General features: G+C 34.1%; 2 protein-coding genes across 2 annotated transcripts; both read left to right on the top strand.

The window, feature by feature from the left end:
* The first annotated feature begins 912 nt into the window (after positions 1-912).
* On the top strand, positions 913-9,453 carry LOC102579696 (uncharacterized). Its single transcript, XM_006360733.2, has 3 exons — positions 913-1,906; positions 5,823-6,130; positions 8,769-9,453. The coding sequence occupies exons 1-3, from the start codon at positions 1,029-1,031 to the stop codon at positions 9,122-9,124; spliced, it is 1,542 nt and encodes a 513-aa protein (XP_006360795.1). The 5' UTR covers positions 913-1,028; the 3' UTR covers positions 9,125-9,453.
* A 10,352-nt stretch (positions 9,454-19,805) lies between these two features.
* Positions 19,806-23,402, top strand: LOC102579372 (FRIGIDA-like protein 4a). Its single transcript, XM_006360732.2, has 3 exons — positions 19,806-20,796; positions 21,979-22,154; positions 22,695-23,402. The coding sequence occupies exons 1-3, from the start codon at positions 19,893-19,895 to the stop codon at positions 23,157-23,159; spliced, it is 1,545 nt and encodes a 514-aa protein (XP_006360794.1). The 5' UTR covers positions 19,806-19,892; the 3' UTR covers positions 23,160-23,402.
* Positions 23,403-24,710: the final 1,308 nt, after the last annotated feature.

The raw sequence follows: 24,710 nt of genomic DNA, 5'->3' as shown, positions 1-24,710 counted from the left end.
ACTCATGTGAATAGATTGTTTGTATAATGCGAAAGCTTTATTAAAAAATGACTAATTGCTAATTTTTTTATTTTTTTGCATCAATGAGTTCTTTGTAAAATCATTTGTATTTCAAAGTTTATAATAACATGTAACTGCAAATATTATTTATAAAAGAACATGAAATAAGTGATTTTATTAATGTGAAGTCTTAAAATATTTCAATACCTTATTTATGAACTATAATTTGCTTGTTTGCTAAGTTTGTTGTATGGAGTGAAATCTGAGCTTGACAGTGAATGAGTCGAAAGTTGACACCTGGCAAAAGCCACAGATCGGATATGAATCAGCGGAATCAACAATGGAGAGATCAGTAAAAAGCGATTTTCATTTAGGAAAAGTTCAATGTGTTATCATCAATAACTGAGTGTTGTGACTAGAGCCCATCTAGCTCCCAGGACGCCAGTGCCATGTGCAAGGCACAAATCAAACTAGAGTTGTTCGAACAATCAACGTTACACAAGATTCTAAGATAATCATCGACTGTTATTCAACAGTAATAACAAATACTAATTAATAGACTTTATAAAAATATATTTATGAATCTTGTCTATAAGTTATATTTAGCTATAAATAAAGGAGAACATATGAATTTCATTTAATTCTATATACATAAAGTTGCTAAGTTCAAATAATTGAAAGTTCTAAAGTCGACAATGACGGTCAAACTGATTGAAGCTCAAGATAAATCTTTTTTGTATCTTAGTTTAAATCACTCATCGTATTTCTTTATCGGATCTTCACAAGTTATCTCATTATAATATCATTATCTAATCAATTTAATTCACAAATATAAATTTGACAATATCATTTTAAGGACAAATAATTATTTAATAGCAATTGATTATTATTCTTTTGATAAATTTTCATATTTTACCTTCTTCCCCTGTTCTGGAATCTTCTTTTCTCCTTCTACATATAACTGATGATCTCTCTCAACTCTTCCTAAAACTAGCTTCCAGTCGCCGCATCAAAAAACTCAAAAGAGGATGGCAGGAGGTAACCCTCCAAAACCCTCCTCCAGCAAGCCAGCTCCTTCTTCTGCTTCTGCTTCACACCGGAAATCCCGATGGGAATCCACCACCGGAAAGAAACCTTCTTCCGATCCCAAAACCTCAGTCGCCGGCGCCGCATCCGGATCCGGCGACCCCAAATCAAAGCCCTCTCCAAAAACCACAAACCCCAATCACCCTACGACTCCAAATCCGAAACCCATTAAGAATCCATCACCAAAACCCGACCCGAATGCTCACTTTGGCTTACCCCCTTTCCCTTTCCGTGACCCACCTCCACCCCCTTTATATGGATTTCACATGCTTGAACGTAGAACCATAGTTCTAGCTGATGGTTCTGTACGGTCTTACTTCGCATTACCCCATGATTATCAGGATTTTCCAGCTTTTACCCGGCCGGATTTTCGTGGGCCGCCGGGGTTAGGATTTGAGAGGCAGTTTCCAGATGATGGGTTTATGAGGAATAGGAATCCGGATCATTGGAATCCAATAGGGGTAGAGGGGGGACGTGTTGGTGATGGTGCAATGAAGAGGAAGTTTGGTGACGAGGGAAAGGATGGGCTTGATAGGTTAAGGCAACAAGTGTTGGAACATGGAAATGCTGGTCCGGTTCCGCCCGGGTCAAGTAGTTTGTATATGGGTAGAGGAGAAGAAATGAATAGGCCTGCAAAATATATGAGAAGTGGAGGTTTTGAAGGGAGTGCGAGTAGGACTAAGCACAATGAGGTGGATCAAAGTGCATTAAAGAAGTCTTTTTTGCTTATGGTGAAGCTAATTTTTGACACTGCTAATGTCAAAAGGAGTTATTTGGCTGATGGAAAGCAGGGGCGTTTGCAGTGTCTTGCTTGTAACAGGTGTGGGAATATACTAGGATTATATTGCGTTTCTAATGTTTTTAGATTGTTGATGTGCTGATTGAATGCTTGTTTTGGTTCAGTTTTTAGTTAGACTGTCTTTGGATAAGTAGTAAAATGACCTTTAGTTCAGCTTTTCTTCAGTAGATGCTACTTTCATGCACATACTAAAAGTATCTACTAGAAAAGTTAAATTCTATGCTTTTGGGGCGCTTCATGTGTATTTCAGGATTGGGTTTTCAGACCATTTCTGTTAAACTTGGACTATTGTAGCAGAAGATATTGTAGGTAGGGATTAAGGGCCTTTGGCAGCTAGATAAGGAACTAGCTAGCTCCAAGTTAATTGGAGAATGTGTTTGATTCTTAGAGAACTGATATAATTAACTTTAGTTGTTAGAGATGCTGACTTAAGGTGCTGCCATGATCATGTTTTATTTGAAACTTGTGGCAAATAATGGTTGAGCTTGTGTCTTGACTTGTCAGCAAATAGCTAGGTAGCTTCAATTTAGAAAATGAACGAGCTTTGCATTGTAAATTTATCTTTGTTATGTAACTCGTTACCCACCGCACTTTGAGGTCTGCAAGAAATTTCCCTCAGGCAGAGGTTGGATGGCTTGTTTTCTGGTCTGCTCTTATTTTAGATTTTTTTTGATAAGCTGTTCAAATTTAGTTGTCTTTGCCCTTGAATGTTGGAAAATGTGCTGAACTCTCTCTCTCTTCTCACTCGCGCACACTTTCTCTCTTCAGTCTTCATCTCCTTGAAGGCGTAATTGCAATATCACAAAAAATAGATGTGTGGTCGTATGCTATTTTTAAAAGGTCATTTGTTTTACCTCTAGTATATACTAAATGTTGTTTTTCAATTAAATTTTGATTGAGATGTTGTTGGTCCATGATTCACATGTGTTGGTATCATTTTGAGTCATTGTCTCTTGTTTTTGAGATGGCATTCTTAAAGCCATATCATTTGCTAGATAAGCTACCTTTATTACCACAATCATATCTAATTCTCAAGCTAACGATAGTGTATCTAGTCCCATGGTAAGTTTTCCCCATGGCAACCTATGTTACTAACTCCCATATTTATTTCCTTGATCTAATTTTATTGGTGTGCTGTGAGTAGACTATATACTTTATATTTCATGTAAAAAATTTCCTTGTTCTATTTGCACTTCTAATGCTGTATTTCTTCAAAATGATCTATGCTTGGTATGTAAATTAAGTGTTGGAATTAATCAGATCAAATGTAGGACTAAGTTGACTTGGAATTTTGTAGGGTTTTTTTTTTAGTAAAGAATTCTGTAGGTTTTAGTGGAGAATATTCTGCTGCTACATTTATTTTGCTGTTAATGACTGCTTCAATTCCCAATTAAGATTGTAAGTGATATCAATATAGCATTGTATCAGGGAGCAATCCCAATATAGGGTTTAGGGGTGTTATACTACACATGTCTCTATATCTCATGTTTAGTTCATAGGATCCAGGTGCATGGGTCGAGGTGGGAATCTGTTCTAATGGACAAGAACAATAGTTATTAAGTGAAAAAGAACCCAAAAGAAGACTAATATAACAAGTAGAGGTGGGGGTAGTTGGTGGTGCAGGTGACATAGCTCAGAAGAAGTGAAAGGATGTTGAGTGTACACGAAATGTTGGTTGTATATCTTATTTTATTTCTGACTTGACAGAGATGAACAATAATATCAGTAACAACAACAATGTTTTCTCAACACTCAAACTTATGTTCTGAAAATGTAAGTAAAATGAAGCATTGTAAGGAGACCCACCCCATTAGTTATGAGTATCTGTTGAGGCCTCATTTATGTATTGTTTTCATCTTCTATCATTGTCCCTGTTTACGTATTTTACTTAATCCTATGATTGCTTTTAAAAAGTATAATACTAGTGTTATAGACTATAGTCACAGATATACGAAGCAAGGGAGCCATGATCCATATATGCGTTTGGGGAGAGAGAGAGAAGGGAAGGGAGAGCCTTTTTTACATGCTTTTCTTTACTTGCAAATTTGATAGACAGTTATAGCTTAGTTGCTGTCTGTGTAATGTAATTCATTAGTTTCTCGAGATTAGCTTTTAGCTATACAGAGCTTATTGTGTTGATTCTTTATTCTTCGTGGTGAGGCATTTTAAACATTGGAAGCTACTCCTTCATTGATTGGTTACTTGAGCTATAGCTCTTCCCAGCTCGTCCTGTGTGATGATCACCATGAAACTTTTAAAGAATTTTTCGGATGAGCTATATTCCATCCATGAATTAGATGCTTGATCACATTAGTTTGTGATGAGTTGAGTTGCCTTTTCAGTTCCCGAAGGTAGAACATGATGCAAAGATTCGAGCAGCTACCTGCTTAAATGCTCGACTAGTGGTCCTCTATACACAGCAATACAACTGTATTTGACTTGAGTTTTTCTTTCTCATGTTTTAGATGTATGTAAATTGATGAACATGATTTGACTATTTAACATATGGGGATTTAGTCATATGTGATGCAATTATCGACTAAATGATTTGAAGGCAGTCAACCTTGGTAGAATCCCACCAATGTGTTCATATTATCTAGGCATAACTCTTTCGGAGTTTCTGTCCTTTGAATAGTTCTCTTTTATAGATCACTAGGCCATAGAAAAGCTTTTATCTGTACCTTGTTCTGAACTTTGTCAAGAATTCAAATTTTATCTCAATTTGAACTAAAAAGGGTTCCTGTTGGTGGATGAGTAGCTTCTACTTTCACAATGCTGTATTATCACTATGTGGCTGAACTGGTCGAACCGCATTGTTTTTTTTTTTTTTTGTATAAAGCTGGTTGAACCAGGTTGTTTCATTCCATGGGAGATGAAAATGGTATGTGATTGTGGATAATCAGAGCAGTTTTTAGTACATTAACCACTTTTTAGTGTGGCCTCGCCTCTGAGTTTCAACAGGTCAATGTGTGCTAAATCATGGACCTCTTGTTTATGAATTCTTGTTGTGTGATTGCTGAACATTTCCATTATCTTGGTTGTGGTTGTTGCAGCACACAATGGCCACGCTTTTTCCATATGGTGGAACACCTAAAAGGGAAGTAACAACTAGATATTTGAGAGCAAAGAAAGAATCCCGTTAGATAGTCAAATAGAAATGTATTTCTACACTTCCATTTTAGTGCAGTTTGGCCTTATTTGGTGATGTTGAAGCCATGATTGAATCTCTGAGCACTTTACACAACTTGTACTGATTCTAATTGCACATTCTCCAGTGTGTGCTGGTAATCAATACATTTACCCTTTTACTTTTAAAAAAATATAGCATGACAAAGGCTGCTTGTAGGAAACTAGCGAAGGAGGAACATTAAATATGTCCTGTTTAATTTCTTCAGCTGTGGCTTTCTCCCCATCTTGTTATGGGACAGAAAAAGTAGTTATGTGCATGGTCTGTATGCTGTTTTATGCTTTACTTTCTACTTGTTACTCATTTGATTGTAACGTAGTTCATAGTAAGTTTGCAATAGGTGGTATGTTTATGATGGTAGTTTGTACGACATGTTCTTTTATCCTACCGCACTGTGGAGAAAATCTCAATGTTTACATTCAATTGAGACTGACTTGTTTGACTATCCTTTGCAACCTCTAAAGAGATTTCTTTCCCTTCAGAGTAGGTGTAAAGACAATTTGTTGGCTGATGGCAATTTACATCTCATCTTTGGGTGAATTTTAGCTGTAATGTGCTGCATGTGCAAACTGTCAAAAACTCAAAAGTAGTATCATTGCACCTTGTGGAGTTCCACACCTTGAAATAATACTACCCAAATTTCCTTTTATTGCTCAATGCTTTTGCTTTTGTTTAGACTTAAGTCTTAACTTGGAATTTTTGAGGAATAACTCTGAAGTACTTCGTAACTTTGACATGAAAACAACACAGGACTTCAAAAGATTTTCCTGATATGCACTCTCTCATTATGCACGCCTACAACTCGGAGAGTGCTGATTCACTTGTGGACCATTTGGCCTTTCACAAAGCATTATGTGTTCTGATGGGATGGAGCTATTTGACACCTCCTGATCACTCAAAGTCATATCAGATGTTATCTGCTGATGAAGCAACTGCAAACCGAGATGATCTAGTTTTGTGGCCGCCTTTGGTTATAATCCATAACACTATCACAGGAAAACGCGATGATGGGCGCATGGAGGGTTTGGGAAACAAGGCAATGGATAGTTACCTTAAAGGTAAGACATCCATCTCTGTTTCTTTTCACATCGTTTCATCAAGGGGAGTTTCCACTGCGCTATCCTTTTGCAGACGTATAACAGTCATAGCTACTTGCCACATCTAAAAAATCTCCACCCAATATCTGTGATCCTTTTTTTAGGACGAGTACTTGCGTAATTTGTCTGACCATTTGATTGATTTACAATGCCGTTTTTGCTGATGGTCTGTGTTTCGGCATTGTCAGTGGTCTCACTTAATCACCGCCGTCTTGCACACTAGCAGTTTCTGATTATTTTTTTAGTCTACTTGCAAGTGTGCTCTTCGATAGTGTTCTGCGAGGGTTGTCTCTTAGGCCAAGAATCATAGGATCTGAGGCAGTTTAGAATCTTAAATCTGTTAATCACGTCTTGCAGTGGACTGTAAAAGCAAACTTGGTGGTTTGTACAATTAGGTTAATGGATTTTAGACTTGAATTTATGTATTTTTTATTGATTAGATGATTTGTCAAGGAAATTGACATGAAAGGCCTCACAGAGGGAGGGAGGGAACATCCTATCATGTTTAGGGTGTTAAATCACATCCGAATTGATATTAGGGATAATACTTTTAATGGCATTGCAGTTTTATTTTATGAAAAAGCGCTCTAAACGCTCTTCAGGTTGTCTTTCTGCGGTAAAAGTTCAAATGTAAATGAAATAGACTCCCTTGTAGGTTTCCTTAGTTCTGTACATTTACGGAGGGACACTGAGTTTTTGCATTGTAAATATTCCAGCACCTTCGTGGTGCCCTTCAGACGAAATGAATCGTCTTACTTATCAAAACATTCTTTAGTTGCTACTGTCTGGAACGATACCACAATCGACTTCTTTCAGAAAAGCCCCTTGGCTCTTCTTAAAATTTTCTCAATTTTAGTTCTGTTACCTTTGAGAAAAAATGAACTTGGCGGATTGCATGCCAATTGTAATGCTAACAAGAATCAGAAGCAGCGAAAAGCATTGTTTATAGGCTGCTGATATGCTCATGCATTTTCATGCCTAAGAATGTATATCTTCAGTCATGTCGCTATACTGGATCTTTAGTCAGCAGTCAATGCATTTTTCGGAGAATAATGTGGATTGCTGGGATTCAGTGCAACCTGCCATTTGTGTTGCTAACTTGTATTTAGAGCACTAATTCTATTCTTCATGCATTTTGCGTAACCACTATATCTGTTCTTCATGTTTCACAATGTCCAAAAGCTGAAATCTTTGCTGATGATCGGTATAATGAATCTGTAATGTGACTTCAGGCATTGTTCTACTTTCAGTGAGATGTTTGACGATTACTATAATTGACATCTTCCCAGAAATAGAACCTGTGCAATTCTTTGTGAGGAACTCAGTGATATGATTGTATTTTTAGTTGTCTGTTTCTACATGGTCAACATGTATGAGATTGCAACTTGATTTTTTCCTCTCTTCAAGAGTTGGACCTCAGCTTCCTGAAGTTCTTCTATATATCTCTACTGTTGAAATGCATTTGGTTTGGGTTCAATAAACCTTTTTCCAGCAGGGGTAGTTTCCTTTCCTGGTCCATGCTAAACTTTGTTGTGGATACAGGGAGAGGTAGTTTTGTGTTCCTTTTCTAGTCTACTTAAACCGGGTTTCACTGATGTGTTCTTTTGGGGATGTTAAAGAGTCTTGGTGGTTTTGCCTTCAAATTCATCAAGAACATCAGTGTACAGTTAGGGTAATGAGGATTTGTTCGCATCTTGTTTCTATTGAGGAATCTTTGTTCATAGAACTGGTGCAGTGCCTATTTCTTTGAGTTCTATATAAAATGATTAACTTAGTTTGAATCCGTTTTTTGAAGATGCTTTTAACGCATCAGTTTGTTCTTTTGATGTTTACCATTTCTTTGCTAGCTTAAGTATTTTGGTGTTCTAGGAATTGCATTATTATTATTATTATTGTTGTTGTTGTTACACAGTGTAATTTTCCGACAAAGGGGTGTTGGTCTACACCCCTCAAGTATTTGTGGCTCCGCCACTGATTGTTGCTATTATTATTATTATTACCACCACCATACTGGTCATTAAGCTTTGCTAACCATGGGTTATTCTGTTGGAGGATTCATGACATGAATGCCTTTGCCAATGGTTTCATTATCAGTCCTCCTCCTTCCTTGTCCTATTATTTTTCACCTTTTCTGAAACGAAAAGCTGAGAGGACAACGTCAGATTAAAACTTCCTATTAACATTTGTTATCATTAGTGTTTGTGTGTGGAACTGATCGTAAGCTAGTGCTTGTTCTTTTTTTGGTAATAGGAATATCTTTTATATAAACAAGAGAAGGGGTAGACTATTGCATGCAATAGTCGAAACATCAGTTTGGGCCGCGGTATGGCCACTTAAGTAGCTATTATGCATAGAAGTTTTCCTTAAACACCTTAAGTTAGTGCTTGTTCTATAATGGTTGTTGATTTTAGGATTATATCTTTCTTGACACCTCCTATGCTTCATTTTCCTATTTTACTTTAGATAGTGTATTGCCGCCAATTTATGTATGTGGAACTGGTTATAAGGCACCAGTGTCATCCTTTCTCCAGGCTTGTTTTTAGCTCTATGTCTGCATCTCTTGACGTTTCTTTACTGCAATTGCCAATTTTTCTTTCAGGTATTGGATTTCACGGTGGCAAGGCAAAGGCCTTGTATAGCAGAGACGGTCATCTAGGTGTTACCCTGGTTAAGTTTGCAAGCGACCAATCAGGTTTGACGGAAGCCATGCGGTTAGCTGAATATTTTGAGAAAGATAACCATGGGAGAAATGGTTGGGCTCGACTTCAGCCCTTGACTCTAGGCAAGGATGATGAGAACAATCCTGACCTTTGCAAGTTTGATCATAGGACTGGAGAGAAGAAGAGGGTCATCTATGGTTACCTGGGCACTGTTAGCGATTTAGAGAAGGTTGATTTCGACTTCCGAAAGAAAATAACCATTGCTAGCCGATTGGATTACAAGCCATCTAAATAGAAAGAGGTCAATAGATTTGTGTTAAGATGTGCTTCAGTTGAGAGTATTACTCAATTCCCTGCTCTAGATATTGTGGTTTCGTGTTACTTGTATTGCCCTTAGGAATTGGAGAGCTGGGGCTCTCTGGAATAACGGTAGGACTAAGTTATTAATACCATGCATGTCTTTTTTCCCTTATCTTGTAGTGAAACATTTCTGGCACAAGATTAGCGGTTTTGAAGTAAGTTATTAATGCCATGCATGTCTTTTTTCCCTTATCTTGTAGTGAAACATTTCAGGCACAAGATTAGCGGTTTTGAAGTCCAATGGACTTGCTGTTTGTTCTCGTCCTTCCTCGATTTGAGGCCAATGATCATGGTTCAAAAAATTGTTTCAAGGTTTAATTTAGGATGGTTCCCCTGCAGATATTAGTACAAAACTATGCCTCAAAAGTTCGACCTGAAAACGAGGAATTCATTATTGCAGGTTAATTTCTTAAGCACTACTAGTCTCACTAGAATTGAAATCAGAAGCATCAAGTTTTGGTGCAAGTTTAGACAAAAGTATCATGCTTCTCTTCAGGTTAAGCAAAACTATCTTGCTCTGCCTTATAAAATCATTTTCTTTATATTTGAATGTTATAATGTGAAAGATAAGCCCGGTTTGAATAGGCCCAAATAAGTCTCATTCACATGTATCAAGAAACGATCGCCCATCGATACAACACCAACATTATTTGATGTAATGCAAGTTCTATAATTCAAGCAATAGCACTTGTTTTATGAATTATTACTGTCTTGAGTTAAATCTAACACCTTTTTAATTATTGTAGCTTGTGCAAGTCTATTTCATTGATGTTGCTTGAAATTTTTGTAAAATGTAATGTTACTAAGATTTGATGTCACTTTGAAGTTTTTGTTTTTGTTTTCCTCCTTGGATTTTTGTCTCGTGAGGGGAATATTTTTCAGTCAAAAGTAGGTCTCAAGTGCCTTATCTCTCTCTCTCTAAACTTTAGTGGTCAAGAAGGAATCAATTCTCTGTGGGTGTTTTTTGGCAGAGTTATATTTATTTTGTTTATTTTTATTTGATTTTTAGAAAAGCTATATGGAATATACTTAACTAATCACTATGGGAAAATTGAATTTGCATTTTGGTGTCGTCTCAAATCAATAGTAATATGTAACCTTTGATTGAATTTGAAATTAAGATTGATCTTGCATTTATCTTTTTTTCATTGGAATTATACTTGTTAGCTAAAGGATACCTCATCTATGTTGTTATGCAAGACGGAGAAACTACCTAATTACACAAATATTATATATTAATTTTTTATATAGTTTGAAATAATTATATTTTATCTCACTAATTAATAATTTCATATCAGATTCAAGTTAGTTACACTTAGATACAAGTTTTGTGTTACTAGATACACTGAAATAGGGAGAGAGGTGAGTCGGAACAGGAGGGAGGTGAGTGAGATTTGTTTATGTATTCGTGATACATGCGAACCACATTAGATTCACATGGTGTGATTCGCGTGTATCTGGGATATAAGAAATGTGAGCGAGCTAAGAGAGTGGCAAGCGAGATGGAAAGGAGGTGAGCAAGATTTGTCTATTTTTTTCAAAAACATGCGGATTCATTTGGATATAATATATTTAGATTATGTATTTTGAGATACATGTATCTGGACATATTTAGATGTACTTAAATTTGATAAGATTTGTAATGTTGTAAACTATCGTATATCTAAGTAATTAGTTTCTAAATTAGTGGAATTTTGTTAAGTTACCCTTTAAGAAACCCTATTAACTTATAAGCCACACATAAAATGTCAATACCACACAACCCCCTAATAGTATAAAGGCAAGCTGGTTTGAGAATCATGATGTCATCGATTTAAATTTTAAAAGAAGTAAAATTTTAGATAATTATTTCTTTTTTATTTGTGTTGATAGGAAATAATATATGCTTTGTAAAATTAGCCAAAATATGCTTAATTTGACATGATCAATACTATTATAGAAAATAGTAGAAAAACATTGCTTTTTGAAATTTGACAAATAGGTTAGGCAGCTAAATGTAGATGAGCAGTGGATATCATTATTGTCCATGAGAATTATTAAATAACAACAAAGAGTCGAGGCAAAGTGCATAATTAATTAAGGCTAATCACATGCACTCATAATAATAATACCCACATATTGAAATTAAAATATTAGTAATATATGGTCTCATTTCATCCTAAGATTCCATCAACTTTTTACTATTTATTGAGTTATCCTAAAGGTAAAGTAGACCAAGAGGACAATATCGACGTAATAATTAAGATTCCTTCGTTTTTAATCAGAGGTCTCAAGTTCATGTCTTTAAAAATGAAAAGGAATTGAGTAGAAAATGTCTCTCTAAGCAAAAAATAATAATCTTGTAATACATGAATCTAAATATAATCAAATCGAGTTTTAATAAAGATATCAAACATCGAGCGGAAACTAACACGGTGAAAAAGACAAGAGGACAGCAGGCAGTGCGCATGCCTGTTCCATTCTGTTATCTTCTGTTTATTTCATATCATTCCACTCCACGTTGATACTCTATAACATTGAATTAAAGTACATAGAGTGTGATGGGATAATTGAATTAAATTCTTCTTTAAAATTCACGATATTAAATATGGAGTTTAATTATTATTTTGTAATTTCACATAATTGTAGTTATTTTATGTTAGCTAGAATATGAAATGACTATACATAAATAGTTATATCCTAAATTATTAATTCATGAATTATTATATAATTATCAGCATAATTCTAACCAGCAATCAAACAGACTTCTTAGGATATGAGTCGAAGAATTAATAACCTCTCAATAAGAAGCATTTTATGTCTTTTTAGATGTATGTTTGACGTGAATTGAATTAATTTTTTCTTTTTTGAATAATAATGTCTCATATCTCACATTTAAAAAAAAAAAAACTAGCTAGTTTTATGGTGACTCCTAAAGCCTATAGTTCTCATGTTATTTTTATCGAGATTTGAGATCACTAATTTGGCCAAGCTCACACCAACAAATGTCAAATGTCTAAGAAAATACTATCCTATAAAATTAATGAGATTTAAAATATCTTGGTTGATACGTTTAACTCGCTGGTTATAAAAACAGTGAGTTTAATGTAGTAAAAATAAATTATTTTTTCAGTAATTAATAGTACTAATCAACTACGATTACAACCTCTAATTACTAACAAAACCACCACAATCACTTACCAATATATATCACCGACTGTCGTCATCATTCACTATCATTATTAACTATTATTATCGTCTTCCACAATTATTAATTGTCATCAATAACTATTACGATCAAGAATCACCATTAATTACTATTGTCAATCACTATGCATCACGATTAACTACGATCCAGAACCACCACCATCACTTACCACAATCTTGAGTGGCACCTAGAACCACCATCAATATATCATCATGATCACCTTCAATTGTCATATTTTATTGATATCAAATTAAATTAATTTTGCATTTTACTTAAATTGTATATTTATTTAATTTTTATAAACACTAGTTTTATCAAATTTATATATATTGAAAAAACAAAGTCTTGCGTAATTTATAACACAAAAAAACAAACCATAAACATTTTTTATCCCTTTTTTGTTTCCTATATAAATAAATAAAAAATGGGAATAGTAGCACTCATTTATGCGTGAAGTGATTGTTTATATTTTAAATACCTTATCTTTACGTTTTGCAATAAATTGGTAGACAAACAATTAGTTGGGCAGAAGTTTGAATCCGAGTGGAATGAACTGTACAAATACAACCACCAAAGGTACAACTATAAACAACATTTATATCCTTTCATATAAATAAGAGAGAAGTATTGAAAATATCTCTAAAAATTCGGCGTGAGTTATTAATTCCATTCTTAAACTATTGACAACCTTAAAAACACTTTTTAACTTGAATAACTGGACTTAAATAAACCGTACATCTTGCAACATGGATGAAAATACACCACTAAATTCTCGTCAAGTTTAAGAGTGTTTTCAACACTTTTCTCAATTTTTTATTAAGATTCTCATATTTGTACAAGATTTTAAGACAATTTATCATGTCATGTGGTAGACCAAAGGTGTATTTAAGCTTAACTAGTCAAGTAGAGAGGTGTCTTTAAGACTGTCAATAGTTCGGAATGAAACTAATAATTTGTGTCAAGTTCAAAAGGTTTTCAATACTTCTCTTTAAAAATAAAGATATAACTGTCGTTGTCCAAATAAAAGGTGGAGCCAGGATTAAAAAAATGTAAGCATTTTCACAGCCGCTTCCTTACCTTATTAGAAGGTTCATAAATTAAATATACATATATATTTATTTAATTTTCTGATATAAATTCAGGATCTACGAAAAAACTATTGGGTTTGCTTAGCTCCGCCTCTGTGTTCCAATTAGCTATTAAAAGTGTAACGACCCGAACCGTCATTATTTAGGAGAAACAAAAATCTAGGCCATTGTCTAGCCATAGCGGGCCAGATGCCGCTAGGGCGGTGGCGCCAGGGAGGGGTAAGTTGGCGCCAGAGCGGGATAGGCGTGACAGAACTTAAATAACGCGAAATCCTATTTTTCTCCTTCTTCCTAAAATACCTAATTTAGTCGTAAAACACCTTAGAAAACCCCAGAAAGCTGTTGGAAGCTTGGGAAGAAGAGAGAGAGAGATTTCTAGCGTGAGGATGGTGATAACTTGCGGATTCTTGGCCAAAATCACTGTCACAAAGCCCGAAAACAAGAATCAAAGTCAATAACTTCGTTCAACTGCTTGGCGTCTAGGTAGGCTAGGTTTTTATGAATTTAGTAGTTTAAATTTGTGCTCACTGCGTAATATATGTAAATCGATGGTAGAGTTTATGCGTAGGCCTTCGTGCACCGAATGATCTATGATTCAAACCCTAGAAAGAAGCCTTAGAGGATGACTTAGGGCTGAGTATGGTCGAATTAGGGTTTGCATGATGTGTGTGATGAGTAAATCCATTGTAAGAGATGGTAGTGATTATAGGATTGTGTGATGTATGATGTTCTTGCTTCATTATGATACTTGCATGTATGTGAATGTTGCATTATTGATCACACTTATTGAATATGAGATAGAGGAATGAGGGATGCCATGAATCATGACTTAATTGTATGATCTTGAGAATATACTTGTGATTGTGATTGTGGTGTGATGAATAGATCGGTTGCCACGTTCCGGCATAACTAATTTGGATCCTTTGCCACGTTCCGACATAACTAACTTGGATCGATTGCCACATTCCAGCATAATTATGGGATCAGTTGTCATGTTTCGGCATAAACCTTGGATCGGATACCGCATTTCGATATGCTAACTGTTTGGGTTTGGGTTTCATGAGAGGACCAATGATTTGCATAAATGTATATTGTTGAGCATGTGATATTCAATATTGTATATGTTCGGTATTTTCATGATATTAATGTTGTATTGAATTATATATGTTGCACTTAAAGGGTATATTGTTGTATTGGCTTATATTTGATTGTTCTGTTAAGCGAACTTGTTAGGTATAGTGAAAGGGTAAAGTGTTCAAGGGGCGAGAAATTGATAGTAAGAATTGTTCGTGTGTCGTAATGGCGGGAAATAAAGGTAATGTATGCGATGAAATATGCATAGGTGGACTTCACCTTGGGAAAAAAGTTTGGGCTTACGGGTAAGGAAGTTTGAGGTAGTGTACTATGTGACTATGGTTGAGTAATGTGACGAGGAAGTGAGTGGTTAGTTGGAATGCTGGTAGGTGTAATTGGGGATTTTCTAATGTGTCAGAACAATTAGTATATGATCAAGTACCTGCTAGGTAGGTTGATTGAGAAGGATGTTAGTAGTCGGAGTACTAGTGTATATTGGAGGTATTTCAAGAGAGAGTGAAGGTGGAGAAACGAGTGTTTTTTTGCATAACCGTACTAGTTGTTCTCTTATATTATGCGGTGGGCGTCGGGTTGACCGATGATGCCTACCAGTACGTGTGTTTGTACTGATACTACTTTTGCTATGTCTTTTGACATAGCCTGGATGCAGGTTGGTGATGTTTCATTAGGTAAAGACGAAGAAATTCTCCCGCAGCTTTTATTCTTCCTTCCACATGGTGGGAGTTGTCTCTTTTATTTATTTTGTCAAGTTGTACTCTTAGTAGCTCTTGTACCAATTTAGACTAGATCCTTGGGAGTTGTTAAATCACTTTACAAATTTTAACTAAAACTGTGTCTAAGGATATTATTTTTAAAAATCATATTATTATATTTATCTCTGTTGTCTTTAAATTTTCCTCATGTTTAACTATTGGGATATGAGGGTTCTCCTACTTAGGTATTAGAGTGGGTGCCAGCACGATCCGATGGGTTAGGTCGTGACAAAAAGAAACGATAGAACATCAACCGATACAGTGCAACAGATGAGACTGTTTTTTCTTAATAAATGATTTTGTGTTTGAAAGAATCTTTGATACAAAACTTTTTCCGCTAAATAGAATCTTATATTGTATATATTAAAAATAATCAAGCTCTAATATAAATACCTAATATCGAATGAAAAAAAAAACTATAGAAACAAGGAAAATAGCTAGCCTAAGTGAAAGAGGATAAGAGTAGAGTAGTGTTTGTAGTGCTTGAAGGCCGGCAAATAACTTTACTTTATCTGACTGAATCCATGTGAGGAGGTTCACATTTAATTGGACCCCACCCCCCACTTTCTCAGCTTTTTCTTTTCTTTTTTTCTTTTGCTTTTTCTCCTCATTCTTCGGTTTTTGGGAAAATTCTTTATCCAAACAGGTCTCTCCTCACGTCATTCTCATTCCTCACATGCTCACATTAATTAATACTTTATTCGTCTTAATTTATACTCTCTCCGTTTCACAAAGAATGACTTCCTTTTCTTTTTAGTCAGTTTCAAAAAGAATGACCTCTTTCCTTTTTTGGTAACATTTTACTTTTTGCTTTCCACGTAGCATGTTTAAGACCACAAGATTAAGGGCAATTTTGTACATTTGACATAACTTTAATTTAGGACCACAAGATTCAAAAATCTTCTTTATTTACTTAAACTCCGTGCCAAGTCAAACCAGGTCATTCTTTGTGAAACAGAGGGAGTATGAATTAGTTTAACTCTATACAGAATTGAAGAAAAAATAACTTTTTTTTTTTACTTTTACAGTATAAAATAAGTTACTCTCTTTATCAATTTATATGACACTTTTTGTTTTTTGAGAGTCAAACAGTTTAAGTTTGATCGGGAAATTGCGGATGAAATCTTTAATTTTTTTGAAATGAAATTTATATATTTGTAAATTACGTAAAAGGTATTGTAAGTTACAATAATTAATAAATTCAAAATATTTAAAAATCTATGAAAAAATTACAGTTAAAAATAAATTTATTTAAATTTCAAAATTCGAAAAGTGATATATAAAATAGGACGAAAGAAGTAATATTTATGCGATTAGAAATCACTATTCGGTATCTTGGAAAATTCCTTCTTCTTCCTTCATCCACTATCCAAACAGGTCTCTTTAATTTTCGTCACCAGACACAATCATACTCTCTCTTATCCTATCTAGCTACATATTACTACTAGTTATGAAAAATTGATCATGCTAGGCACGTATTTAATATTTATTTATAGATTTATTTTTTAAATGGTGTTAATTAAATAATATTAAATTGATCTCGATAAATTATACTTTAATATATATTTATGTGATAGTAAATCATCTCATTTTTCTCTCTCACAAATTTAATATGAAGAGTCTCCTAATTGAAGTATTTTTCTTCATCGACCATCGATTTTTTACTCAAAATAATTATAAACTTTACACAAATATTAATGACACTTAAAGTAATAAATCTACGACTTAAGAATATTAAATAGAATCCAAACAAAAGCTTAAGTTTATTCGAAAATGTCCTTGCCAAAGCAATCACATTGATGAAGACAGGTTTGTTTTAACATGCAAACTCCCTATATAAAAGAATACTAGTCTTATCCAATGACGCAATTAAAAATGAGAAAAAGGATAAATATACCCTCAAACTATCGTAAATGGTATGCAGATACTGTCAGTCATATTTTTGGAATATTGATTCCCATGCCGTCCAAAAACTAGAGCATATATACCTTTTATACTAACGGACATACCATGTCATAATCTTATTCATCGACCCGACATTTATTAAATAGCGGATCAACGGATAAGATTGTGCCACGTGTCCCTATTTAGTCTTCCGTTAGAGTGAAGAGCATATATGCTCTAGTTTTTAGACGGCAGGAGCACCAATGTCCAAAAGTATGACGGAGGGTATCTGCATACCATTTACGATAGTTCGGAAATATATTTATCCTTTTTCCCATTAAAAATTTCAAATACTAAAAAAATGAATAATTGAAAAGAAATTTAATACTATCTTATTATTAACTCTATAAATAATATTATTTTCTATCGAAAAAGATTTAAATTAATTCTCGATCCTACTTGATTCCAACCCGATATTACTTCGGCCTCCTGTAACATTTTTTGCATTTTTGCGTATGGTATCATGTGATTGGTCTCTACTAGTCATTTCATTTCATCTCCTTCTTCTTTTAGTACTATTTCTCAAGTGGAGGAGTTATTATTTATTAGAGATTTTAGATTCAAATTTTAAAAATTGAATCGTTTTAATAGAGTATCTTTTATATATATAAAAAAATATATGATAGTTTTTATGTAATTTTAAATAAATCAGATTTTAAAATGAATATCTTATGTCAGGTCATGTTTAAGCAAGCATTTAGACATTAATTTAATTGAACCTCGGGAAAAAGAGTTTGTAAAGTTAAAGTTAAGAATATGATATATTGAAAAGTTATATTTAAATATGCATTTCACCTGATCAAAAATTAAAGTTTTATAAATGAAAAAGAAATTTTACTTGAAAAAACAACTTAATGTATAATATCAAAATGTTTTCAATTATATTTTTTCAAAAAGAAAAAAAAAACTATATTCAAAAGGTTCTTAGTAAATTATAAGAGAAATTTAATAATGACGTACTTTTTTTCGATTCATTTTAAATATCATACAAAGTTTAATGCGAAAATAAAATAAAATTCATAGCATTAATTATAAGGATTTTAACTAATTTTCATTTATCTTTTTTCAGCATGTGTAAAATATTAAGATTCTTAAAACAAATTTGTATAAATCATTCATTGGAAAAATAATTGATTTGAAAAAATAAATATCTTTTTGATTTCTTATAGCAACACTTATTTTTTTAATCGAATTTACATAGCTAAAAAGGACATTAGAGAAAAAGTAAGATTAGTATCAATTTATCAACCTTGAATCGTATATTTTATATCGATATCTTTTTCATCATTTTTTCATGTTTGATATCTGTTAATGTGAGAGTTTATAAATTATAATAAAGTTAAATTTACAAAAAAAAAACATAAGTTTTTAATATTTATCACAATGTTATCGAATTCCATAAATCTTTTCTTTATTCGTCTCGTAACAAACAAGGTGTTAGATTTTTTGATAAAGAAACGTTGAAATTAGAATTCATAATCTCGACAATTTGACTTATGGTTGACACGTAAATATACTGACATTTGTCTTAATCGTTGATTGAGATAAAGAAAAAACATAATATAAACAAAAACATACTTATATAATCAATTGCTAAATCTCAATGAAACAGACAAATAACCAAATAACTAAACAAAACCACATGAATCATAATCCTTAACTTAAGCAACACTCCACCTACATTCCTCAAGAGCATGCGAGTAATTTCAAAAATAAATAAATAAGGAATTATTTAATTTTAAGAAAAAATATTTGTTGATATTTTTTCAATTATTTAATTTACAAACTTCTTTCCACTAATGAAATGTAAAGTCTTAACTCATAAATTTTTTATCATTAAAATCATAGTTTTAAATGTTTTAACTTTTTAATCCTCGGGACTTTTGATCTAGTTATAAAAGCATATACTCTTATTCACGACAGATCTAGAGGGTAGCAACGGATTCACTAAAACCTATTCGGTAAAAAATTACTATCATATATAAGGTATATTTCAAAAATATATAAAAATATATATATTTTGAACCTCTTGAATATTAGATTAAAATCTGACTTAGTGATTGAAAGGTAAAATCCACCTTGAAATTTTAAGTTTGAATCTAAAACATTATATTTTTTTATTTTTCAAACTCTTTAGTGAAAATTTTAAATTTGTTAGTGTTTTTATTATTATCAGAGAGTAGATAAAACTTAAAAATGATATTTAAGTAAAAAAAAAAAAAAAAACACATAAAGGAACAATTCATTGTCCACCAAAATTTGAACTATGCATTAACTGACCTTCCTTATAAATTATTTTCAATATTAAATTAATTATTTTTTAAATTTAATGTTTGATATTCATATTGAATATTTGATATCATAAATATAACACTCTCCTAATAACAATGACTCTATATTTAAATGAATTATTTGTATTTTTCTCTCTAGTTGAAATATAGAAAGTTCCTAAATCCTCACGGCAGACAGAAACACACGTGCCAACAAACATTTCGTCCACGTCATCATCTTCTACTATTCCCCTCTTAACCTTAACTTTATCATCACCCACCAAACCCCCCCAAAAACACTTTGTCCCCTTCCCCAATTCCCCCCTTTTCAAATTTTTTAGGGTTTCCTATTCCCAATAATTCAACTATGGGTTCACTCGCCGATCCCGGCGAACTCGACTCCGTGGAGCCGCCGCAGCAGCAGCCGAGTTTCGATGAGTTCCAGCGACAAACTTCTCTAATGACAAGTTGTACTCTTCTCTGGAAGGAACTTTCCGATCATTTCACTTCACTTGAACAAGATATCCTGAAAAAGTCGGAAGCTTTGAAAGCTAAAATCCAAACTTTGGATTCCGAAACCAAAGCATCTCTTGAAGTTCTGGAACAGCGTGAGACTTCAATGAATGTTTCACTTTCAATTGCTTTGCAGAAAGTTGTTGAGAACAAAAAAGCTGCTATTTTGGCTTTTGATGAGGGTGTGGAGCAACCAGAAGTGGATGATTCTACTGGATTGTTGTTAAAATTGAAGAGTTTTTGTGTTAAGATGGATTCTAGAAGTTTCTGGAACTTTCTGACGGCGAAGAAGAAGGATTTGGATTCGCTTAGGGTTGAAATCCCGAAAGCGTTGGGGGAATGTGTGGATCCGCCTAGGTTTGTGTTGGAATCGATATCGGAAGTGTTTCCGGAGGATAAGAGGGAAGAGAGGAATGAAAGGAACAATGATTTGGGATGGGCTTGTGTTTTGATGTTGGAATCGTTGATTCCGGTGATGATGGATCCTGTTTTGGGGAATGAGAGGAAATTGGTGACTCCAAGTGTGAAGGATAAGGCTAATGAGATTGCGGAGATTTGGAAGAGGAGTTTGGATGAAAGAGGTGGGATTGAGAATGTGAAGACACCAGATGTGCATACTTTCTTGCAGCATTTGGTGACTTTTGGAGTTGTGAAGAATGAGGACTTTGATTTGTATAGGAAGCTTGTTGTTGGGTCTGCTTGGAGGAAACAGATGCCTAAACTTGCTATCTCTCTTGGCCTTGGTGATAAAATGCCTGGTAAATTTTTGTGTTTATGTTATACCATGTTGGTTTATGTTGTTGCTTTGGCTTGAAAAATAGGAGTAATTTGTCTTCCATGGTGAAATGGGTCTAAATTAAGCAAAGTGGCTTGGAATTTAGTTGTCTTCTGTTCTGAGTTGATAAGGTCTTGTTAATTAGGAAATTTAGCTTAGCAGCTTTGATTGAGTGACCATGTGGTGCAATATTGTCATTTTGCCCTTGTTTTTCCATTTCTTGAGCTGGGGATTCCTTATGGGATGTTTTCTCAAAGCCAAATTAGGCTATTTACTGAGATCTACTGTTGGTATTAGGAAATCTTACTTTATAAGGGCTATTATCAGACCAGAGAAGTGGGTCTTTACAAGGGAACTTTTGTATTTGTTTGAAATCTGAATGGTGGAGCAGTTCCTGAGATGTCTCCTAGCTAGTCTCGGGAGCGGTCTTTTAATTTATGCTAGTATCTTTTTCAGCCTTCCATTTTATGTTGTTACGTTCAGCTAAACTGTTGTAATCTGAGAGCATTCTTACTTGTGTAGTGGAGTAGATTAGGAGCTCTATGAGATAGATCTCACTACTGATGAGAGTCCCATGTGGTATTTAGTTCTTTCGTCCTAATTGGCTGTCTCCTTGTCCTGGTGACTTCAATAACAAACATCTAAAGTATGTGCACCGAGGTCCAGCTTTTTCTCCTCCGATCTTCATTGGATTATTAAAAACATGCATTCCCCTTCTTCTGTTGAAGTGCGATGTGTATAAAGCGATGAAAATGAATGCCTAGACTAGTCACATGCCTTAAATTTCTTTCTATAGTTCTATTTGTAAAGTATGGTGCATCAAATATTATTCTTTAGTCCATTTTTGTATTGAACTGTTGAAAGGAACACAATGAGAACATGTTGACAGCAGGAATTAAGGTAGTCTTTCTGGGCAAGTAATTTGCGCTTATGCACATGAAACCTGCTATTTTGGTATCTCCAGAGCATCCCTCTTTTTTCTGATCTAGATGCTTTCATATTTATATACATACCATCTTAATGGGGTTTGTTTGGCTGTAGGTATGTGGTGAGGTAATAGGTTTGAGGATTGTCACTGCACCTTATATGTGCTTACAATTTCAGTTTTTTTCTGTTACTCCAAGAAATGATTGGTATGTAATCATACTGTTATTTTTGTCTGCAGAGATGATTGAAGAACTGATCAGCCGGGGACAGCAAGTTGATGCCGTACATTTCACTTATGAAGTTGGACTTGCACATAAGTTCCCTCCTGTTCCTCTTCTGAAAGCTTTTCTGAAAGATGCAAAAAAGGCTGCTGCTGCAATCCTGGAAGATCCGAATAATTTTGGTCGAGCTGCGGTATGATACAATTCTTTTTCTCCTGTTATATATCTCATCTAGCTATCTTGTATCTTGTTTAAATCTGTTTTCCAGATTGTCCCAGTTATCTTGTTTGACAGTAGTGGTAGTTGGCTATGTTTGTCTGTCTCTTTCTGCTATTCTCTCCCTGCCAATAACGCCATAAGGTTTAGTCATAGTAACTATAGTCTGTTTTTGGGGGGAAAAATATTAGTTGTTCAGCTGTGCCAAGTTCTGCATACTTCTGTTTGTTCTTTTGTAGAAACTAGAGGGTCTAGACATAGTTCGTGAAGTGTTGCCTAACTTCTTGATGTAATAATGGAAGAATTCTTAGCTCCCCTCACAGCATGTCTGTCCTGATATGCTATACATTTGATGCCATTGAGCTCTAAGCTCAAAGGTTCTTGTGAAACTTTAACGATTTGTGGTGTATGTCTTTCCAGTGCATTTAAGATTACGACGACAACAGAAACATGGGGGTTATTTATGGATGTTTGTTTATTCGAATTTACTCATTTGTTGTTTTTTCATGTTTTACAGCATTTTGCTGCTAAGAAAGAGCAATCAGCAATTCGCTCTGTTCTCAAGTGCATTGAAGAATACAAGCTTGAAGCTGAATTTCCACCAGACAACCTTAAGAAGCAGCTTGAGCAATTGGAGAAGCCCAAGAATGAGAAGAAGAGGCCAGCTGCTGTACCAGCAAACAAAAGAACTAGAGCCAATAATGGTGGTCCTATGCCTCCTGCTAAGGCAGGCCGTTCAACAAATGCCTATGTTTCATCTTTCCCTGTAGCTCCAGCGTTTGTTAGGTCTCCATCACACACCCAATACCCTCAAGCAGTTCCAGCATATGCCTCACCACCAGCCATGTACGGTAGCAGGAGCCCGCCTTACCCTTACTCTCCAGAAGCTGCCCCCTATCCAGGCACCCCAGTGAACTACTCTCCATATGGAGGCTACTGCAATGGAATGGCCCCAGCTTACCAGCAAGCTTACTACCGATAGACATAACATGAATCTAAACTGGTGACAACTGATATGATGACCCAATCTAAATTTCTTTCTTTATATGGCTTGTAATCAGTAATCACTAACCTTTAATGGTAGCTTTATGTGTGTGTTAATTCCTAATTCTGACTTTTATCCTGCTGTATTGCTCTGCAAGACTGCAGGTTGTATTTCTGATGTTAATTGAATGTGTAGTACTAGGTGGTTGTGAAAAGTAATCAATATGCTTAACAATGACTATTTGGTGCTTGGCTCACGGGAATGACTGGTGAATTTGTTCATTGCTGTCCGACGATGACATCTGAGAACAAAATGTGTTTAGAGGTGTTATAGTTTCTCTGTTGGATAGATTGGTTTGTTATTGCCTCCTCCAGTCCTCCTACTGAATCTTATTTTTGAATATTCAAAATCTTTCTTGATGAGAAGAACGGGATCACTTCTTATGAACTCGTTGATAATAATTTTGTTTGATAATGATCCTTGCTTCTTTGGTCCGTATGTTTGTCAAGTTTGAAACATGGGAAATATGTTATGATTATCTTGGGTTTATTTCGAGCCTCCATGTGAAAGGTAAATATCATCTTAATCAAAATTGATCTTGAAAAACAGTTCAACTCCTCAAATGACTCAAACAACAATGATCAGTCCATGGCTTGATTCTGACTCTCATATCACGTGTACGTGTGTCTAATTTACAACATGTTTTGACTCTCATATCATGAGTACGTGTGTCTACCTCACAACATGTTGACTCTCATATCATGGGTACGTGCGTCTAACTCACATGTTTTGATACGTCTAACTTCCACTTGACATGTTGTGCTCTTACTGTCCATGCACCTACAAAGTTTATACATGAAACTTATAAGCTTTCATAATTATGCATTGTCAATCTTTAAACAATGTCTAAAGGAAGATCTGATAATTTTCAACCAACATTTTCTACGTTTTTTTTCTTCTTCTGGTTCTTTCCTTTAAGATCTAACTATATTATTATATAGGGTAGAATATCATTTTAATGTTTTAATATTAAAAAAAAATGTAATTTTCTTGTATATAGTATATAAGAATTCATTAAATCTTCTTTCTATATTATCAAGTTTTTAATTCAATATTTCAAGTTACAGTTTATTTTTTCCAACTTTAATTCTTTAATCAAAGTCTTCTTATAATTACAAGAAAAATACTATTCCTCTCTCAATGTATTACAGTTAATTATTTTCTTATACAATCGTCACCATCAAAATTGAAATTAAAAGAAATATTCAATTTATGTTATGAGTTAAAAGAAAGTAGGAACTTTGTTTTATATTTTAGAACTTCGAATCAAACTACTCAAAGCTCATTATCTATCAACAAAAATTTTGAGAACCAAAACTAATGTATTGTATTGCAACAAATGTATACATTTATCATCTTCAAAGTATCTTTCCCAAGTTATATAATAAGATATTAACTCATTGCATACATACCTATAAACTATAAACACATATGAATAACTAATTATATAATGATATAAAGTTATGAGGTTTTGAGTACTCTTGGTGA

This window comes from Solanum tuberosum, unplaced genomic scaffold (genome assembly GCF_000226075.1).
Source record: "Solanum tuberosum cultivar DM 1-3 516 R44 unplaced genomic scaffold, SolTub_3.0 scf00334, whole genome shotgun sequence".
NCBI lineage: Eukaryota > Viridiplantae > Streptophyta > Magnoliopsida > Solanales > Solanaceae > Solanum > Solanum tuberosum.
This window is presented reverse-complemented; position numbering and strand designations above follow the sequence as displayed.

What these genes read in the sequence shown, in the direction of transcription:
- LOC102579696 (XM_006360733.2), top strand. Translation starts at nt 1,029, where the DNA reads ATGGCAGGAGGTAACCCTCCAAAACCCTCCTCCAGCAAGCCAGCTCCT. An exon ending in CAGTGTCTTGCTTGTAACAG is followed by an intron (nt 1,907 to 5,822) that starts GTGTGGGAATAT and finishes AAAACAACACAG; the next exon opens with GACTTCAAAAGATTTTCCTG. An exon ending in AATGGATAGTTACCTTAAAG is followed by an intron (nt 6,131 to 8,768) that starts GTAAGACATCCA and finishes TTTTTCTTTCAG; the next exon opens with GTATTGGATTTCACGGTGGC.
- LOC102579372 (XM_006360732.2), top strand. Translation starts at nt 19,893, where the DNA reads ATGGGTTCACTCGCCGATCCCGGCGAACTCGACTCCGTGGAGCCGCCG. An exon ending in CCTTGGTGATAAAATGCCTG is followed by an intron (nt 20,797 to 21,978) that starts GTAAATTTTTGT and finishes TTTTGTCTGCAG; the next exon opens with AGATGATTGAAGAACTGATC. An exon ending in ATAATTTTGGTCGAGCTGCG is followed by an intron (nt 22,155 to 22,694) that starts GTATGATACAAT and finishes CATGTTTTACAG; the next exon opens with CATTTTGCTGCTAAGAAAGA.